The sequence below is a fragment of the Oncorhynchus mykiss genome, chromosome 8, assembly GCF_013265735.2.
Source record: "Oncorhynchus mykiss isolate Arlee chromosome 8, USDA_OmykA_1.1, whole genome shotgun sequence".
Taxonomy (NCBI): Eukaryota; Metazoa; Chordata; class Actinopteri; order Salmoniformes; family Salmonidae; genus Oncorhynchus; species Oncorhynchus mykiss.
In genome coordinates, this window is record NC_048572.1 from 51,285,109 (window position 1) to 51,303,488 (window position 18,380).

The 18,380-nt window shown below is 41.3% G+C and overlaps 1 protein-coding gene across 2 annotated transcripts in view; it reads left to right on the forward strand.

Moving 5' to 3' along the window:
• The window catches only part of LOC110530044 (TSC22 domain family protein 2), a 40,442-nt gene that overhangs the window by 12,863 nt on the left and 9,199 nt on the right, over nucleotides 1-18,380 (forward strand). The window contains exon 2 of one of the 2 annotated variants that reach the window (XM_021612819.2): nucleotides 14,697-14,762. The exons of the other annotated variant lie outside the window; for it this stretch is intronic. Coding sequence (XP_021468494.2) covers nucleotides 14,697-14,762 — 66 coding nt within the window. The remainder of the gene's footprint in view (nucleotides 1-14,696; nucleotides 14,763-18,380) is intronic. 2 annotated transcript variants of the gene reach the window in all.

Sequence of the window (18,380 nt, forward strand, 5' to 3'; positions counted from 1 at the left end):
AATGATTTGGATGGACTCTGTCATTCCTGTAAAGCATCTTCTGTTTCCAAAAGGTGTCAAAGTTAACTTTTATAGATATGCCAACAGAGCTACAGTAGTCTTTTAGCTAGATGTGTAATGCCAGTAGCCTGCTGAGTCTTTCACAGCTGCGTCCCAGCGACGGTGCCGGGCCTGAAATAATTGATCACTTTTTTTTTGACTTTTTTTTGACACTTTTTTTTCTGTACTCCATTCTCCAGTATAGCAAAGGAAAATGTTCTGGGAAGATGGGCCAGGAGTTGGTGCAATGCTTCTAGAAGTGGTTGCTGCTGGGTGTTTTCTCCCTGTCCAGAGAAATTAGACATTGAAGTTGTTAGGTCCAATCCTACATCCTGATATTACAATTACAAAGAGTTCCCCCAAAATACAAAATTACATATGGGTTTCCTTACCCTGTAAACAGTCTATGGACAAGATATGACAGCAATCCATGTGTTGGTTTAGTTGTCCACTGTTTCATTTGTGGCACAAATTAAACGCAAGTCGATGGTACCTACAGTATGTTGGCATTTTCACGCTTCATGTCCAAATCATCATGAAGTATCACATTTATTGTGTAACTCGATGTTTCTTCTAGCTGTGGACATGACGCTCAAATGCTAATTATAGGTACCATTGACTTGCATTGAATTTGTGCCACAAATGCTAAAAAGTTAGCATTTGAAACAGTGGCCAGGTAAACAACCAAAGCATAGGTTGGTGTTATAGCTTGTTCATAAACTGCTTACATGTCATGGGAGGGGGAGAATTCATACTGTATAGTCATTGTTAGGATGGGATTGGCGTAGGGTGGGGGAGGGTGAGTCTCTTGGATTCCTCATGTCTGATTGTTAGAAAAAAAGTTTGGTCCAAATCGTATGTTCGGTACTACATTTATTGAATATTATAAGAATCCTATGAATTAAAATGGCCAATTTTTTTTGGGGGGGGTGCAATCAATTAGCTTAATTTCTCAGAGATCAAATTGTTTCAACAAAATAATGTTGTAGGAATGCTAATCTTATCGGTTTCTAACTACAGAAACGCTTTCAGAACCATCTGAGATGGTGGGTGTCATGGCTTGCTGAAATGACATGGAACAACTCTAGTCTGACATAAGTTACAGATACTAAACCTTGACTGAAAACAGTCCTTTAGTGTAGATATGCAGTTTAGACTAACGTTACACAGAATCTTAGTGCATATGTTAATCTACAGATTTGGTTGAGAGGTGTCGCTCACACTTCCTTTTTCATACGCTAAAACTTTCAGTTCCTGAGCTGAGCGCTTGCCTGAGTTGGCAAGCGTGAGAGGAAATGGTAAAATGGCTTGAATCTGTTGGTAATTTCCATATACAGGTTTTATAGACAAATATAGACCCGGCATCCTATGCAGCAGCGCAGGCATTTTGCGTTCGGTCACATATGGCCTAGAGGCCTAGTTTAGCCCTTTTTTTTTAGTTTTACAAGCATACTTTTTTAAAGTTATTTTTATTTCACCTTTTTATTTAACCAGGTAGGCCAGTTGAGAATAACTTCTCATTTACAACTGCGACCTGGACAAGATAAAGCGAAGCAGTGCGACCAAAAACAACACTGAGTTCCACAAACAAACGTACAGTCAATAATACAATAGAACAATGTATGTATGTGTGCAAATGTAGAAGAGTAGGGAGGTTAGGCAATAAATAGGCCATAGAGGTGAAATAATTACAATTTAGCACTAACACTGGAGTGATAGATGTGCAGATGATGTGCAAGTCGAGATACTGGGGTGCAAGAGGGTAAGTAATAATATGGGGATGAGGTAGTTGGGTGTGCTATTTACAGATTGGCTGTGACTTGCCTTATAAGCTTTTTCAGAAAGTTGTTTAGTGTGTTTTTGCAGCACATCCTTTTGCCGTTTGAAGGCTCTGGTTCTGCCCTTTGTTGATTCATGAGCTTAACTTGCTTTTTAAAGTTATTTAGTAGTGCGTTTGAATATAGGCCACTCAGTTTTTCAGTTTTGCGATTTTCTAGGTTGCTGTGTTTAAAACGCCAATGATTCACGCCTTCACGCCTATCTTCTTTTAGCTGTTGTGAGTGAAGCAAGCAGCTGTTTGTCCCAGGCTTGTGAGAATTAAAACTCTCTCTCCAAATGATTCGAGTGGGGGTCTCATGATAGGGCTGCTGCTATCAGGCAGCGAAGTGGTCTTTCCACCGTCCCGCCATTCTACAGATAAGGCCCCGTCAACGTGGTGTCGGACGTCAGTCACTACACTATATCTGCCATATATTTCTCTCTCACTCTCACTCGCTCTCTCAATATCTGCCTGAAACATCATCGAAATTCGTCATTGTCACCCACCTCCCCTTGTCCGGATTCAAAACCGTACTGGCTGTCGAGACCTGCCTAACTTTGACACTGAAATGTGCCAGTATGTGTTGGTGGACAAGGAGGTGGGGGAAGATGGGGGTGGGGATTCACTTTTTGAATACAACAGTCGTGTTAAGGGAAGTCTTATGTATTTCCTGTGTGTCTCTGTGACAACAATCGGCCTAGGGTATCCTGCTGTTTCCTGTTTTGCTCACCAGAGAGTGAGAAGAGGGGTATGATCACGGTCTTGACCATGGTTTCCGTTATGTAAATGACTGGACATTTGAGAAATTTACTGGACCTGTATGCTTTGCGTGCGTAACTTGATTTGGGTGTCTACTCACAGTGCTCAGAATAACAAATCACACACAGATTATGGTAATTCATCTTAACAGTACATTGTAACTCGAGGATGCAACGACGTGTGTCCTCTCCGAATTACTTTGCAAACTGTGAAGATGTTAGATCAACTGTTCACATTTTACTTTTCCTCAGCCAACAAGAAGATTAACGAACAGCAAAATCACTAGCCTATGTGTTATAGGTTGGACACTATGTCAATCTACTATCCCCCATAGTAGAAAAGTTCACCTATTCTATTGGTCAGTTGGTTGAGAAAAATTGCCTATTCCAAACGGACTCTGGGACAGTTGTGGGACAATAGATCCCAAATTCATACAACCAGTATGCCTAGGCTACGTATATTTAAAACATTTTTTTAAAGCAATGATGCTGATGCAACAGATCAGAACATTTAGCTTACAATTTTGATGCTTTACAAAAATATACACTGAACATGAAACAATTTCAAAGATTGTACAGAGGTTCAGATAAGGAAATCAATCAATTGAAGTGAATTCATTATGCTGTTATCTATGGATTTCACATTACTGCTTCCACAAAGCTGAAAATCTTTGATGGCCGTGCATTATCATGCTGAAACATGAGGTGATGGCGGCGGATGAATAGCACGACAATGGGCATCACGATCTTGTCACGGGATGTCTCTGCATTTAAATTGCCATCGATTTTAAAATTCTATTGTTTGTTTTTCGTAACTTATGCTTGCCCGTAACAGCCCCACCATGGGGCACTCTGTTCACAACATTGACATCAGCAAACCGCATGCCCATACAACGTCATACATACTGTCTGCCATATACCCGATACAGTTGAAACAGGGATTCATCCATGAAGCGCACACCTCTCCAGCATGCCAGTGGCCATTGAAGGTGAGCATTTGCCCACTGAAGATGGTTATGACACCGAACTGCAGTCAGGTCATAACCCTGGTGAGGAGGACGAACACGCAGATACACTTCCCTGAGACGGTTTCTGTCAAGTTTCTGCAGAAATTCTTTGGTTGTTCAAGCCCACAGTTGCATCAGCTGTCCGGGTGGCTGGTCTCGGACGATCCTGCAGGTGAAGAAGCGTGGAAGTCCTGGCCTGGAGTGTTTGTTCATGGTCTGTGGTTTTGGTTTGAAGTACTGCCAAATTCTCTAAAATGACATTGGAGGTGGTTTATAGTAGAGAAATAAAAATGTAATTCTCTGGCAACAGCTCTGGGTACATTCCTGTAAATGAGTAGCAATGTACAGGTAACTGACAAAATATAGGAAACAGTTAGGTAAATGATGGATACTAAGTATATTGAAAGCAGGTGCTTCCACACAGGTGTGACTCCTGAGTTTAATTAAGCAATTAACATCCCATCGTGCAGAAGGCCATGAATAAAAAAAAAAACAGTTGCCCTTTTATTTTTGCTACCATGGCTAGAAGAAGTGACTTAAAAAAAAGGAGGGTCTCAGGAGCATATGGGGTTTAAAGTGTGTGTGCGTGTCTGTCACCAGATCCTCAACCCAGTTAAACACTTATGGGAGATTCTGGAGCGGTGCCTGGGACAGCGTTTTCCACCACCAAAAAAAACAAACACCAAATGATGGAATTTCTCCAGACACTTGTAGAATCTTGCCTGTCTCGGCGCACTGACGCTGTTCTGGCAGCTTGTAGTGGCCCAACGCCCTATCAAGGAACTTTATGTAGGCGTTTCCTTTATTTTGGCAGTTACCTGTACATGAAGGCGTAAGTCTACATCCAGCCCCATACGCTTTCCTTTGTTACCATTCAGCAGGCAAGGGGGCTCTTTTGGCTAAAACAGGTGAACAGAATTAGCCTACCACCGGTAATCTTTTGCACTGCTTTGAACTCCCTTTAACTGCTTGTGGTTTGTGTTTTAAGTCCCATCTGCCTTTTTTAATGCTATTCTAAAGAAAGGTGTATTGTTCTCCGCGGACCCACTCTGCCTGTCCCCGTCTTTAGGTTCTTCCTCAGTCATCAACTCTGCTCCAGGTACAGAGGCCCTCCATTGTTTGGAGAGGAAGGCATGTCAGCGCTTCGCTACCAATAATAGACTGGTTAAACAGTTCCTTCATGGGGAAGTACTGTTACTGTACAAAGTATTGTTACTGTACGTCACAAAGGGCTATTTATGCACAGCATTTAGGTGAGCAGTGTTTAAGTGATCGGGTAACTGCCGACATAATGGAAACACTTGAGTAAATGAGGAACACAAAGTACAGTTGAAGTCGGAAGTTTACATACACCTTAGCCAAATACATTTAAACTCAGTTTTTCACAATTCCTGACATTTAATCCTAGCAAAAATTCCCTGTCTTAGGTCAGTTAGGATCACCACTTTATTTTGAGAATGTGAAATATCCGAATAATACGAGAGAGAATGATTTATTTCAGCTTTTATTTATTTTATCACATTCCCAGTGGGTCAAAAGTTTACATTAAGTAAGTATTTGTTAGCATTGCCTTTAAATTGTTTAACTTGGGTCGAACATTTCAGGTAGCCTTCCACAAGCTTCACAGAATAAGTTGGGTGAATTTATGCCCATTCCTCCTGACAGAGCTGGTGTAACTGAGTCAGGTTTGTAGGCCTCCTTGCTCGCACATGCTTTTTCAGTTCTGCCCACACATTTTCTATAGAAATGAGGTCAGGGCTTTGTGATGGGACTCCAATACCTTGACTTTGTTGTCCTTAAGCCATTTTGCTGCAACTTTGGAAGTATGCTTGGGGTCATTGTCCATTTGGAAGACCCATTTGCGACCAAGCTTTAACTTCCTGACTGATGTCTTGAGATGTTGCTTCAATATATCCACATAATTTTCCAGCCTCATGATGCCATCTATTTTGGGAAGTGCACCAGTCCCTCCTGCAGTAAAGCACCCCCACAATATGATGCTGCCACCCCCATGCTTCACAGTTGGTGTGGTGTTCTTCGGCTTGCAAGCTTCATCAGACCAGAGGACATTTCTCCAAAAAGTACTATCTTTGTCCCCATGTGCAGTTGCAAAGCGTAGTCTGGCTTTTTTTATGGCGGTTTTGGAGCAGTGGCTTCTTCCTTGCTGAGCGGCTTTTCAGGTTATGTCGATATAGGACTCGTTTTACTGTGGATATAAACACTTTTGTATCGGTTTCCTCCAGCACCTTCACAAGGTCTTTTGCTGTTCTTCTGGGATTGATTTGCACTTTTCGCACCAAAGTATGTTCATCTCTAGGAGACCGAGCATGTCTCCTTCTTGAGTGGTATGACGGCTATTGGTCTCATGGTGTTTATACTTGTGTATTATTGTTTGTACAGATGAACGTGGTACCTTCAGCGTTTGGAAATTGCTCCCAAGGATGAACCAAAGTTGTGGAGGTCTACAATTTATTTCTTAGGTCTTGGCTGATTTATTTTGATTTTCCCATGATGTCAAGCAGAGGCACTGAGTTTGAAGGTAGGCCTTGAAATACATCCACAGGTCCACGTCCAATTGACTCAAATGATGTCAATTAGCCTATTAGAAGCTTCTAAAGCCATGACATAATTTTCTTGAATTTTTCAAGCTGTTTAAAGGCACAGTCAACTTAGTGGATGTAAACTTCTGACCCACTGGAATTGTGGTACAGTGAATTATAAGTGAAATAATCCCTGTAAACAATTGTTGGAAAAATCACTTGTCATGCACAAAGTAGACTTTCAAAACTATAGTTTTGTTGACAAGACATTTGCGGAGTGGTTGAAAAATGAGTTTTAATGACTCCAACCTAAGTGTATGCAAACATCCGACTTCAACTCCAGTGTGTTTGTGTGGCCATATGTAGTGGGGGTGTCAGTGTAAGTACTGTATGTGTGTGTGCGCAGAGTCCAGTGCAAAATGAGGCCAACGCGGGTAGCCATTTGATTTGCTATTTTGCAGTCATGTTTTGCATTCTTATGGCTTGGGGGTAGAAGCTGTTCAGGGTGCTGTTGGTTCCAGTCTTGCAGTACTGGTACTGCTTGCTGTGCTGTAGCAGAGAGAACAGTCTATGGCTTGGGTGGCTGGAGTCTTCTAAAAATGTTGTGGGCAGTCCTCTGATACCGCCTGGTATAGTCACAATATCAAACAATTACTCCGATCAGAATTGGATCAGGCAGGGCAGTGCATGGTTGACATGGATTACATTGCCTATATTCCTATTTGCTATAAGCCTATTTCAATAAAAAAATGTATTTACATAAAGCAAGAGAACAATGTAGACCAAGCTAAGAGTCTCACCAAAGCAGTGCAAAATATCCTGTCAGAATAAAATAACAAATATTTTTGAATGCAGGAATCTGGTTCTTTTTTTTTTTTTTTGGATTCTCTGCTGTTTTATTCTTTATAGAAGTCCATATGTATTATTTGTGACCCAACACCTGGATTCGGTCCTATGTAGCAACATTTGGAAGGGTGTTTTTTTACATTGGATAAAAGTCGAGACTGTAATCCGGAGACGGGTGTTTTTATACAACAGCCTTCTTTCTGTCTTCTCTTTTTGGACTCTCTGCATTTTGTCAATCATCGCTCTGCTTCCACCGAGCATTTCACTAATTTCAAAACTGTCAATTTCCATGACAACGACACTGTTTCTCCCCCACCATTGTCATCAGAAGACTCTACAATGTCTGGTTCAATGATAAATGTTTTTCCTAAATCGGGGATTTACTCTTTTTGTCAGTCAGCATGGCACAATCATCCTCCAGAAAGTAGGCCATCACGTTTTGCCACTTAGCTTTGTCGATAGAGCTAATAACTTCAAGGCAGCAATGTTGAGAACAGTAGCAAAACTGTCAGTTCTTCATACATTTCCAAAAAAGACGTGGTAGACAGGATTATCCACACATACTTAGCAGCTCATGTTGTAGACGGAAGCATGCCATTTTTCTGTTGCTGAATCAACTGGGCTCATTTAAAAAAGAAAAAATTTACAGATGGCTTACAAGTTTGTCATTAATGAAGCCAATGACTGTGGTAAACTCTTCTATGTTATCGGATAAATCCTGGAAAATATTCCTATCTGTGCTAGCGAAACAGTCCTGTAGATTAGCATCCGCTTCATCGGACCACTTCCGTATTGAGCGTCACTAGTACTTCCTGTTTGAGTTTTTGTTTGGAAGCAGGATGCAAAAGGGAGGGTGCGGGAGGGCCTTGTATGCCTTTCTGTGTGCGGAGTAAAAGTGATAGAGTTTTGTCGCCTCTAGTTGCACAGGTGAGAAGTTGGTTAAAATGAGGTAAAACAGGTATCCGTTTCCCTGCGTTAAAATCACCAACCACGAGAAACGGTGCCTCTGGATGTGCATTTAATTGTTTGCTTATGGCCTATACAGCTCTTTGATTGCGGTCTTAGTGCCAGCATCAGTTTGTGGTGGTAAATAGACAGCAAGGTATGACTCACTTTCCCCCCCCCCCCCCACTTGTCCTTTGGACCTTGTTGTTGAAGGCCCGGATGGCAGTAGACAAGAAGGATATAATTCATATTGATGTTAATGATTCATTTTGAGAGTCATGATTATTGACTCTCTCTCTGACAAACAACCAAAGAGATCTCTAACAAACACAAACTACTAGGTCATCATTTGGGTCCACAACAGATGAAATTGTCATGAAGACCCAAATGTCTTTAAATCACACAAAGGGGCTCTTTCCTTTTTCAAACTACTCTCTCTCTCCTAACATTAACGTGTTAGCTTCCAAAATTGTTTTGTGGGTTACATGGATGAAAAATACCATGGCTGGTCAGTGAAACATTTAGGCTAACGTTAGCTATAGCAGCTTGTCTTCAATAGTACTGTCACTCCAACAACACTGGCTACAGCCTACCTTGAACAATGCAAAGAAGATGCAGGTAGTGAAGGCCTGATCGTTTATAAAGTTTAGCTAATGCATTGTGTATAAGTAGCTTCCCTTTAGGTAACTCCTTGTGCCCCCCTAGCCCCAACAGGTTTTAACTTCTTATGGGCAGGTGGGACGGCCAACATCCGGTGAAATTGCAGCGCACGAAATTAGAAAATACCAAATTAAAATATTTAACATTCTTGAAAATACATGTATAACACATCAAAATAAGAAGAGCCACACACAGGGTATTATACCCTGATGAAGACAGCTTGGCTGTCGAAACGTTGGACATTATATTTTTGCATCTGAGCTCCTAGAGTGTGTGGCTCTCCTTTATTTTCAAATTTGCCACTCCGCTAGCCAGCACCTCGCCTAATAGGTGTGCGTTTCTTTTTCTTCTAGATACATCAAAATAAAGCTTAACTTGTTAATCCAGCCGCTGTGTCAGATTTAAAAAAGGCTTTACGGCGAAAGCAAACCATGCGGTTCTTTGAGGACAGCGCCCCGCATACAAACAAATGAAAATCATATTTCAACCAGGCAGGTGCGCCACAAAAGTCAGAAATAGCTAAAAATGAATGCCTTACCTTTGAAGATCTTCTTCTGTTGGCACTCCAAAATGTCCCAGAAACATCACAAATGGTCCTTTTGTTCGATAATGTCCCAAAAATGTCAATTTATTTGGCGTGTTTGATTCAGAAATACACCGGTTTCAACTCCCACAACATGCCTACAAAGTATCAATAAGTTACCTGTAAACTTGGTCCAAACATTTCAAACAACGTTCCTAATCCAACCTCAGGTACCCTAAAACGTAAATAATAGCTAAAATTTAAGACGAAATAAATTGTTTATAATACCGGATAAAAAAAACAACGTGAAGCGCGCTCCGGTTCACGCGCACCAAATCAGTAGAGTCCACCTGGAGTGACACTTACATTGAATAGGACTACTTCTTCATTTCCCAAAAGAAAAACATTGAACAATTTCTAAAGACTGTTGACATCTAGTGGAAGCCATATGAACTGCGACCAGGTTCCTAATAATAAGGGTATCCCATAGATTTGGAAAATACTATGACCTCAAAAATAATTTTCCTGGATGGTTTGTCCTCAGGGTTTCACCTGCCATATCAGTTATGTTATACTCACAGACATTATTTTAACAGTTTTAGAAACTTTTTGTGTTTTCTATCCAAATCTACCAATTGTATGCATATCTTAGCTTCTGGGCCTGAGAAACAGGCAGTTTACTTTGGGCATGCTTTTCATCCGGAGGTGAAAATACTGCCCCCTTCCCAAGAGATGTTAACTTACCTTGCTTGCCCCTTGTTGAAGATTCATCTTTCCATCCATGATCTGATTTGACAAACAATCCCGTTGGGACCACTCATATAATACTTGATTACCGGTAATTCTGAGCCTAGTGGCAGCTTTGCTCAAAGTATTGTTTGTTTTATGTATCGTCTTTTTAAGCACATGACCAAATTAGTTTCTCACTGGTGGGCTGATAAAGTTAACCTGAATCTCTGAATCTGACTAATGACAACCAACTAGCTAAAATCAAACAAGCAACATCGCTATTTATCTGAGAAGTCGGCTTCAATGATTGTTGACTACCCCCCCCAAAAGATTAAAAGCAGTGTATTGGTACTGACAAAGATCCGTTTCAGATCTAAACGTAGTCAATAAAGTGGTGAATTGAGCTTCAACAGTGTGCACGCCTTCTTTGTTAGCCCAGAACCTACAGTGCATTCAGAAAGTAGTCAGACCCCTTGACTTTTTCCACATTTTGTTATGTTACAGCCTTAATCTAAAATGGATTCAATAATTTTTCCCCCTCATCAATCTACACACAATACCCCATAATGACAAAGCAAAAATTGGGTTTTTAGAAATGTATGCATATTTATAAAAAATGTAAATTGACTTCACATTTCCATAAGTATTCTGACCCTTAACTCAGTACTTTGAAGCACCTTTAGCAGTGATTACAGCCTCGAGTTTGACGCTACAAGCTTGGCACACCTGTATTTGGGGAGTTTGTCTCATTCTTTTCGGCCTATCCTCTCAAGCTCTGTCAGGTTGGATGGGAGCTTCGCTGCACAGCTATTTTCAGGTCTCTCCAGGGATGTTCAAGTCCAGGCTCTGGCTGGGCCACTCAAGGACATTCAGAGACTTGTCCCGAATCCACTCCTGCTTTGTCTTGGCTGTGTGGAAGGTGAATCTTCGCCCCAATCTGAAGTCCTGAGCGCTCTGGAGCAGGTTTTCATGAAGGATCTCTCTGTACTTTGCTCCGTTCTTCTTTGCCTTGATTGTGACTAGTCTCCCAGTCTCTGCCGCTGAAAAACATCCCAACAGCATGATGCTGCCACCACCATGCTTCATCGTAAGGAAGGAGTGACTTCCGTTTGGCCTCTCTACCATAAAGGCCTGATTGGTGGAGTGCTGCAGAGATAGATGGTTGTCCTTCTGGAAGATTCTCCCATCTCCACAGAGGAACTCGAACTCTGGTGCACTCTGAGTGACCATCAGGTTCTTGGTCACCTCCCTGACCAAGGCCCTTCTCCCTCGATTGCTCTGTAAAGAATTTTGGTGGTTCCAAACTTCTATTTAAGAATGATGAAGGCCAATGTTCTTGGGGACCTTCAATGCTGCAGACATTTTTTGGTACCCTTCCCCACGTCTGTGCCTCGACACAATCCTGTCTCGGAGCTCTACAGACAATTAATTTGAAATAATGGCTAGGTTTTTGCTCTGACATGCACAATCAATTGTGGGACCTTATATAGACAGGTGTGTGCCTTTTTCCAAATCATGTTCAATCTCTTTCGCTTTGTCATTATGGGGTATTGTGTGTAAATTGCGGAAAACAACATTTTGATTTAATCAATTTTAGAATAAGGCTGTAGCGTAACGAATTGTGGAAAAAAGGAAGTGGTCTGAATACTTTCCAAATGCACTGTATGTTTTTAAGGATGTGCGTATGACCACTTATGTAGACACTATTGGTAGACCATCTACACCTGCCCAATGCTTTTACATCTTTAACAGGAGTTTAGGCTAAAGGCCAGAGCTAGCAAGAAATGGGATGCTGCTCAATGACTCTTTTTTTTCCACCTTTTATTTAACCAGGTAAGCTAGTTGAGAACAAGTTCTCATTTACAACTGCGACCTGGCTAACCAATGACCGACCGACCGCAAGATGACTCTCGCTTCCAACAAGTTTAGGATAGGATATCGATTGCTTTGCTTTATAAAATCCAAGTAATTCTGAACTGCTAAAATCACTTCAATACTGTTAATATATTTTGATCACTTTTCATGTCATTTTGCCCAGCTAATAGGCCTACCCACTGATCAAGCAACATCGGAAGTAGTGTGAACCTCTTATGAGCAGTACTCATTAGCTCCGGCGTACAGTTACATATACACAAAATCCGCCCCACTTGTATTCATAACTACATTGTTGATTGTAAATTACAACTTTGATAATTCTACATTACTAACTAGCTTCGTTATTTATTCTGTGTCTAAACCTGCCTGATTTAATTGATCTGTAGCATGTTATCTTGAAGGGGCGAAGTCTGTTGCGACATTCTTAGGTCAGGAAAGTTGGAGCTAGCGTTTTTGGCAAGCTAGCTATTGTCAAAAAACCTTGGAAACTATTTCCTTAAGTAATAATACAATGATCTTTACAATAAAGAGTTTTTTAAAGTCTAGGCTGCTTCATTTGTCACACGACCTTCATTTAGCATATTTATGTAATTAAAAGTCAAAATAAAGTTTGGCTACATTTTTACTGGCGCCTCGTGTCCGCATCGGTTTGGACATAAGGCTGTAGACAATATGCATGTCACCTGTACTTTGACATGTAGGCTTTTTTTTAAATGTGTGTGCATGAAAAATGTATTTGAATATTATATTACCTCTGATCCAATTATGATATGAATAATTGTTTGATATTGTGATTTTTGTGATATATACAGTACCAGTCAAATGTTTGGACACCTACTCATTCAAGTTTTTATAACATTGTTACTATTTTCTACATTGTAGAATAATAGTGAAAACATTAAACTATGAAATAACACCTATGGAATCATGTCGTAACCAAGACAGTGTTAAACAAATCTAAATATATTTGAGATTCTTCAAAGTAGCCACCCGTTGTCTTGATGACAGCTCTGCACACTCTTGGCATTTTCTCAACCAGCTTCATGAGGTAGTCACCTGGAATACATTTCAATTAGCAGGTGTGCCTTAAATTAATTGGTGGAATTTCTTTCCTTAATGCATTTGAGCCAATAGGTTGGGGTGGTATACAGAAGATAGCCCTATTTGGTAAAAGACCAAGTCCATATTATGGCAATAACGGCTCAAATAAGCAAAGAAATACGACAGTTCATCATTACTTTAAGACAAGAAGGTCAGTCAATCTGGAAAATTTCAAGAACTTTGGAAGTTTCTTGAAGTGCAATTGCAAAAACCATCACGGGCTGTGATGAAACTGGCTCTCATGAGGACCACCACAGGAAATGAAGACCCAGAGTTACTTCTGCTGCAGAGGATAAGTTCATTAGAATTACCAGTCTCAAAAAGCAGCCCAAATAAATGCTTGACAGAGTTCAAGTAACAGACACATCTCAACATCAACTGTTCAGAGGAGACTGCGTGAATCAGGCCTTCATGGTCGAATTGCTGTGAAGAAACCACTACTAAAGGACACCAATAAGAAGAAGAGATTTGCTTGGGCCAAGAAACACAAGCAATGGACATTAGACCGGTGGATTTCAGTCCTTTGGTCAGATGAGTCCAAATTTGAGATGTTTAGTTCCAACCTCTGCATTTTCCCACCGTGAAGCATGGAGGAGGTGGCGTGACGATGTGGGGGTGCTTTGCTGGTGACACTGTCAGTGATTTTTATTTCGAATTTAAGGCATACTTAACCAGCATGGCTACCACAGCGATTTGCAGAGATACGCCATCCCATCTGGTTTGTGCTTAGTGGGACTAAAATGTGTTTTTCTAAAGGCCTCCACAATCGCCCAAACTCTTGAGGTGGTTTGGGATGAGTTGGACTGCAGAGTGAAGGAAAAGCAGCCAGAGTACCCAGAATATGTTGGAACTCCTTCCAAGACTGTTTTAAAAAGCATTCCAGGTTAGGCTGGTTGAGAGCATGCCAAGAGTGCAAAGCTGTCAAGACAAAGGGTGGCTACTTTGAAGAATCTAAAATATAAATACAGGCCTATCTTAAGCTAAATATGGAGCACACAATTAAAAATGCTTATCAAACTTGATTTAGCCAACAAATGTTTTAACAGAATAAAACAAACACGTTTTGAATATTTAAAGAATTGGTTTAAATAGGCCTACAGTAATGATATACAATAATAATAATAATAGTAATGATGATAAAACAAATGTTTCTAAATATAAAAAAATAAATCCATGCAAGTTGTGCACAGCCTGCATTTGGCCGAACCACCGATCTTATCATAGTCCTCTGTGCCTATAAGTTTTAATATTAAAACTTATAGGCACAGTCTCTTACTTTCATTTGACCTCAATTTTCGCAATCAACAGTAGCTTGGGGGTGGGCCATTTCCCTTCTCCTCATATGTCTCTCATCATTAAACAGTGTACTTGTGGCCTCAAAGGCCCCATAGTCAGGACATAAGCAGTAATGTTAACCATCTGAGCTCGCCCCCCTATCAACAGCGGTTGGCAAAATATAATTTTCTTACTCTGTAGACCTCAACACTTAAATTGTTTTAAGTTTTAGCCTCCGTTGCCTGAACTGCTTTCAAAAGATTTAAAGTAGGGGTTAAGCAAGTACAGTGTGTTTTGCTCTACAGGCACTTTGTTCTTTGAAACTCCCCAAAAGCGAGTTTTTTAAAAATTTTATTTGAATATTTGTGAATTGCGTACTGTTCTGTTTGCTACCTTGAACTCAATTTAGTGAAAGGCTTTTAGGCATACATTAGTCTCTATCCTCCTAACTAGTTAGCTTTGCACACAGGGTATTCTACCTCCAAGACATTTTGCAATACTTGCTTTCTCTTGTCTGTCTTCTCTGATTCATCCCCTCACTCTCTTTTTCTCCCTGTTTTCTGACTTTTGTTGGCACAGGAACCCCTCCATTGCGTTCTACCAGGCCTTCCAGTCTGGCAGCAGGCTGCGGGCCCACAGTGATAGGTACTGGACTGGATGGGACAGGCCTGCCTGTGTGTGGTTATGGTGCAGTGCGTTTGCAGCTCAGCAGCAGTAGTGAGCTTTCCTTTGTGGATGTGCATGGCTGGAAACAGAGCATGGCAGCGGAGATGTGTTGGCCAGCCAAACTTCTCACACTCCGCCAATAGGCCTACATTAATAGCTGCCTTCTCAGTAACACGAAGGCCCACTAAAGCCCATAAACAAACAGTTGTTCCCTGAACCTCCCTTCAACTGACTCACGCTGGTCAGTGTATGACATGGAACAGAGGGGTGCTATAAAGGGCAAGACACTTTTAGTCATAATATGAAGTCATCAATAGGAATAGTCGGGTGATTTTAAATCGAACATGCCAATTCCAATACCTTTCCCTAACACTCCCATTTACAAAGCAGATGATTTGCCAGTCTATTATGACCTCTCACATACCCCTTTCTGAGTGCTAGATTGAGTGTGCATTCAGGAGGTGGGACGTTCTTGAGAAGCCTCTATACAAATGAAAAGGGAACCATATAAAACTATATCTGACAGGAGAGCACCAGACGGGAAATGAAAGTGCGTTGTTAAAGCAACTCCTTGCTGACAGACACCGCGGAGGAGAACTGTACACACAGGCAGTAATTTCATACATCCGACCACCTCCAGCCAATTACACTGTGTGCCTGAAACCCACTCGCACTAAAGCATCGATTGATTGACCGACTGACTGACTGGCTGACTTCGAGTGCACTGACTGAGTGCTTTCTAACTGGGACGCTGCAGTAACAGCATGTACTTCTTCTGCCTGGAATAGTACATGCAGATATCAGTTGTGCTGTGTTGTTTGGAGACTTTACTGTTACTGCAATCACCTGGAATGTACTGCATATCTCTAGTTGGTTTCCATCACCAGCACCACCGCGGGATGGCAGGGGCATTGTGCTTCACTTCCTGTTTTAGAGGTGCTGAATGTAAGGGTGTTCCGTGGGTACACACTTCCACGAGTGCCTGTTTCCATGGCAGAAAGGCAAACAGGCCAGGCTTGTGCGCAAGTCATCTGTGGATCTCAATGTTGCCCCTGGTGCTCTGAGTTTGTATTTCATGTCAGTTATTTGACCTCATTTGGTAACCAATTGGGCTCTCTCAACATGATACCATAGAGATTGTTCAGATGTCTCTCAACATCATGCTCCACTGTTTCCCCCTGATGTTGTTGCACTCTAACAACGAGATGGATATCCAAATAGCCCGTTCTCTTGCATGAAGAAATGCTAGTGTGTTTGTGTATCCTTTTGCATTCCGTCAAACTCCTTCTAGTTACGAAATGAATCTGCTTGTAGTCACGCATGTTTGTGAATTGTCTTTCATGGTAGAAGCAGGTAGGTACATTCAAAGGTGTCACGGCAGTCAAGCCCACCTGCAGATACTGAACATGTGGACTGGCTTCGCTTTTGAGCTGTTTTTATCATATGCCAAGCTGAGCCAGAGGCCCCAACTGGGCTTCCCTCTCACTGAAGTTACTGATCCCAGTGATGGCCAGGGGCAAGGTATGACAACTATCCCAGGTTCCTACTCCGTTGCTCCCGCCTCAGTCCCTGTCAATGTAGGAGCACTTTGTGACTGTCCACTCTTTGGTGGCTAATGCATCTTTTGATTCACATTCCTCTCTTGAACCCTTGAGTTTCGGGAATTGTCTCGGTCATTCTGTTTGTAACAACAAACCCTAATTCAAGCTCCATTAACTTCTTAAGGTATAGGTGGCAGCATTTTCACTTTTGGATAAATAGCGTGCCCAATTTCAACTTCCTGCTACTCATGCCAAGAATATAAGATATGCATATTATTAGTAGATTTGGATAGAACACTCTGATGTTTTTAAAACTGTTTGAATCATGTCTGTGAGTATAACAGAACTTATGTAGCAGGCAAAACCCAGAGGACTAACCGTTCAGAATTTATTTTTTAGGTCGGTCTGTTCTCATTGGGAAACGATATTTCTTAGGAACTTGTTTTCAGTTCCTACCACTTCCACTGGATGTCACCAGTTTTTGGAATTTGGTTGAGGTTATTCATTTGTGCAATGAAGAAGTACAGCCATCTAGGAACTGCGTAACACTGTTGAGAGTTGCGCAAGACTTGAAAAGTAGCTTGGTTTGTTGTCTTCCTGTATTGAACACAGATAGACCAGTCTTCAATTTGATCGATTATTAACGTTTAAAAATACCTAAAGTTGTATTACAAAAGTAGTTTGAAATGTTTTGGCAAAGTTTACAGGCAACTTTTGAAATATTTTGTAGTGACGTTGCGCAATTTGGAAGCTGTTTTTTTCTGGATCAAACGCGCCAAATAAATTGACATTTTGGATATATATGGACGGAATTAATCGAACAAAAGGACCAATTGTGATGTTCATGGGACATATTGGAGTGCCAACAAAAGAAGCTCGTCAAAGGTAAGGCATGTTTTTATATTTTATTTCTGCGTTTTGTGTAGCGCCTGCAGGTTTGAAATATGCTACCGTCTTTGTTTACTGTTGTGCTATCGTCAGATAATAGCTTCTTATGCTTTCGCTGAAAAGCCTTTTTAAAATCTGACATGTTGGCTGGATTCACAACGAGTGTAGCTTTAATTTAGTATCTTACATGTGTGATTTAATGAAAGTTTGATTTTTATATCATTTTATTTGAATTTGCCGCGCTGCATTTTCCCTGACGCAAGCGTCCCCTATACCATAAGAAGTTAAGCTCGGTCCAGTGATTGTACAAGCTAAACTTTATAGAGTTGCGCAAAATGGACGATTGCAGCTTTTTGTTTGATCTCAACCCAACCCTGAGCCCTGTGTGGGCTCTGACGAACAGAGGCGGTTTTACACCGCTTACCTTTACCCAGGTAGAGCCGGAGAAGTACCTTTTACACTACGTACTGTACGTGTTTGAAGCCAGAAGCTTTAGCAAAGAGTTAAGCCTACGTGGCTTTAACGAGAAGTCAGTGGCTAAGAGAAGGTCACATGTTCAAAGGGGCTTGGGAAAACTGAAGCTTGTTACACCACCTGGCCACACATTGTTTTGCCTTCAACCAAAAAATTCACAACTCTCAGGAGTAATTTAGTTTGTTTGACAATTTGCGTACAACTTTTAGACACTCATGCTACCATTCTGGCTTTGGTAGCTAGTTCTGTTATTTTTCTTGGTCTGTTGAGGAGTGCAAGGATTATGCAATTAGTAGGATTTCACCAAACACAAATTCTTAAAGTAGCTTAATTTGAGTGGGCAGTAGGCACTGCCCAGACTGATCTATGATCAGCTGGTTTGTGGCAGCTCTTACCTGTGCTGAATACCAACTGTTCTGGTCCAGCACCAGCTATCCCCCCCCCCCCCCCCCCCCCACATGTCCTTTACACTGAATAGCACAGTCTCTTCTATTTACTGTGCCTATTGGCCAGAACTGACCGAGGTGTCACTGTCCTCATGGTCACACGTCTAGTGTAAATTCAACTCTGCCACAGCTGTGTAGTTAGACTCTACCATCCTCCCCAAAATGGTGGGGGTTCCCCCATAGCCCTGCCAGTGGCTGGCTTTACCCAAACTCCTCTTTATCGAACATGGAAAAATGACATTAATGTA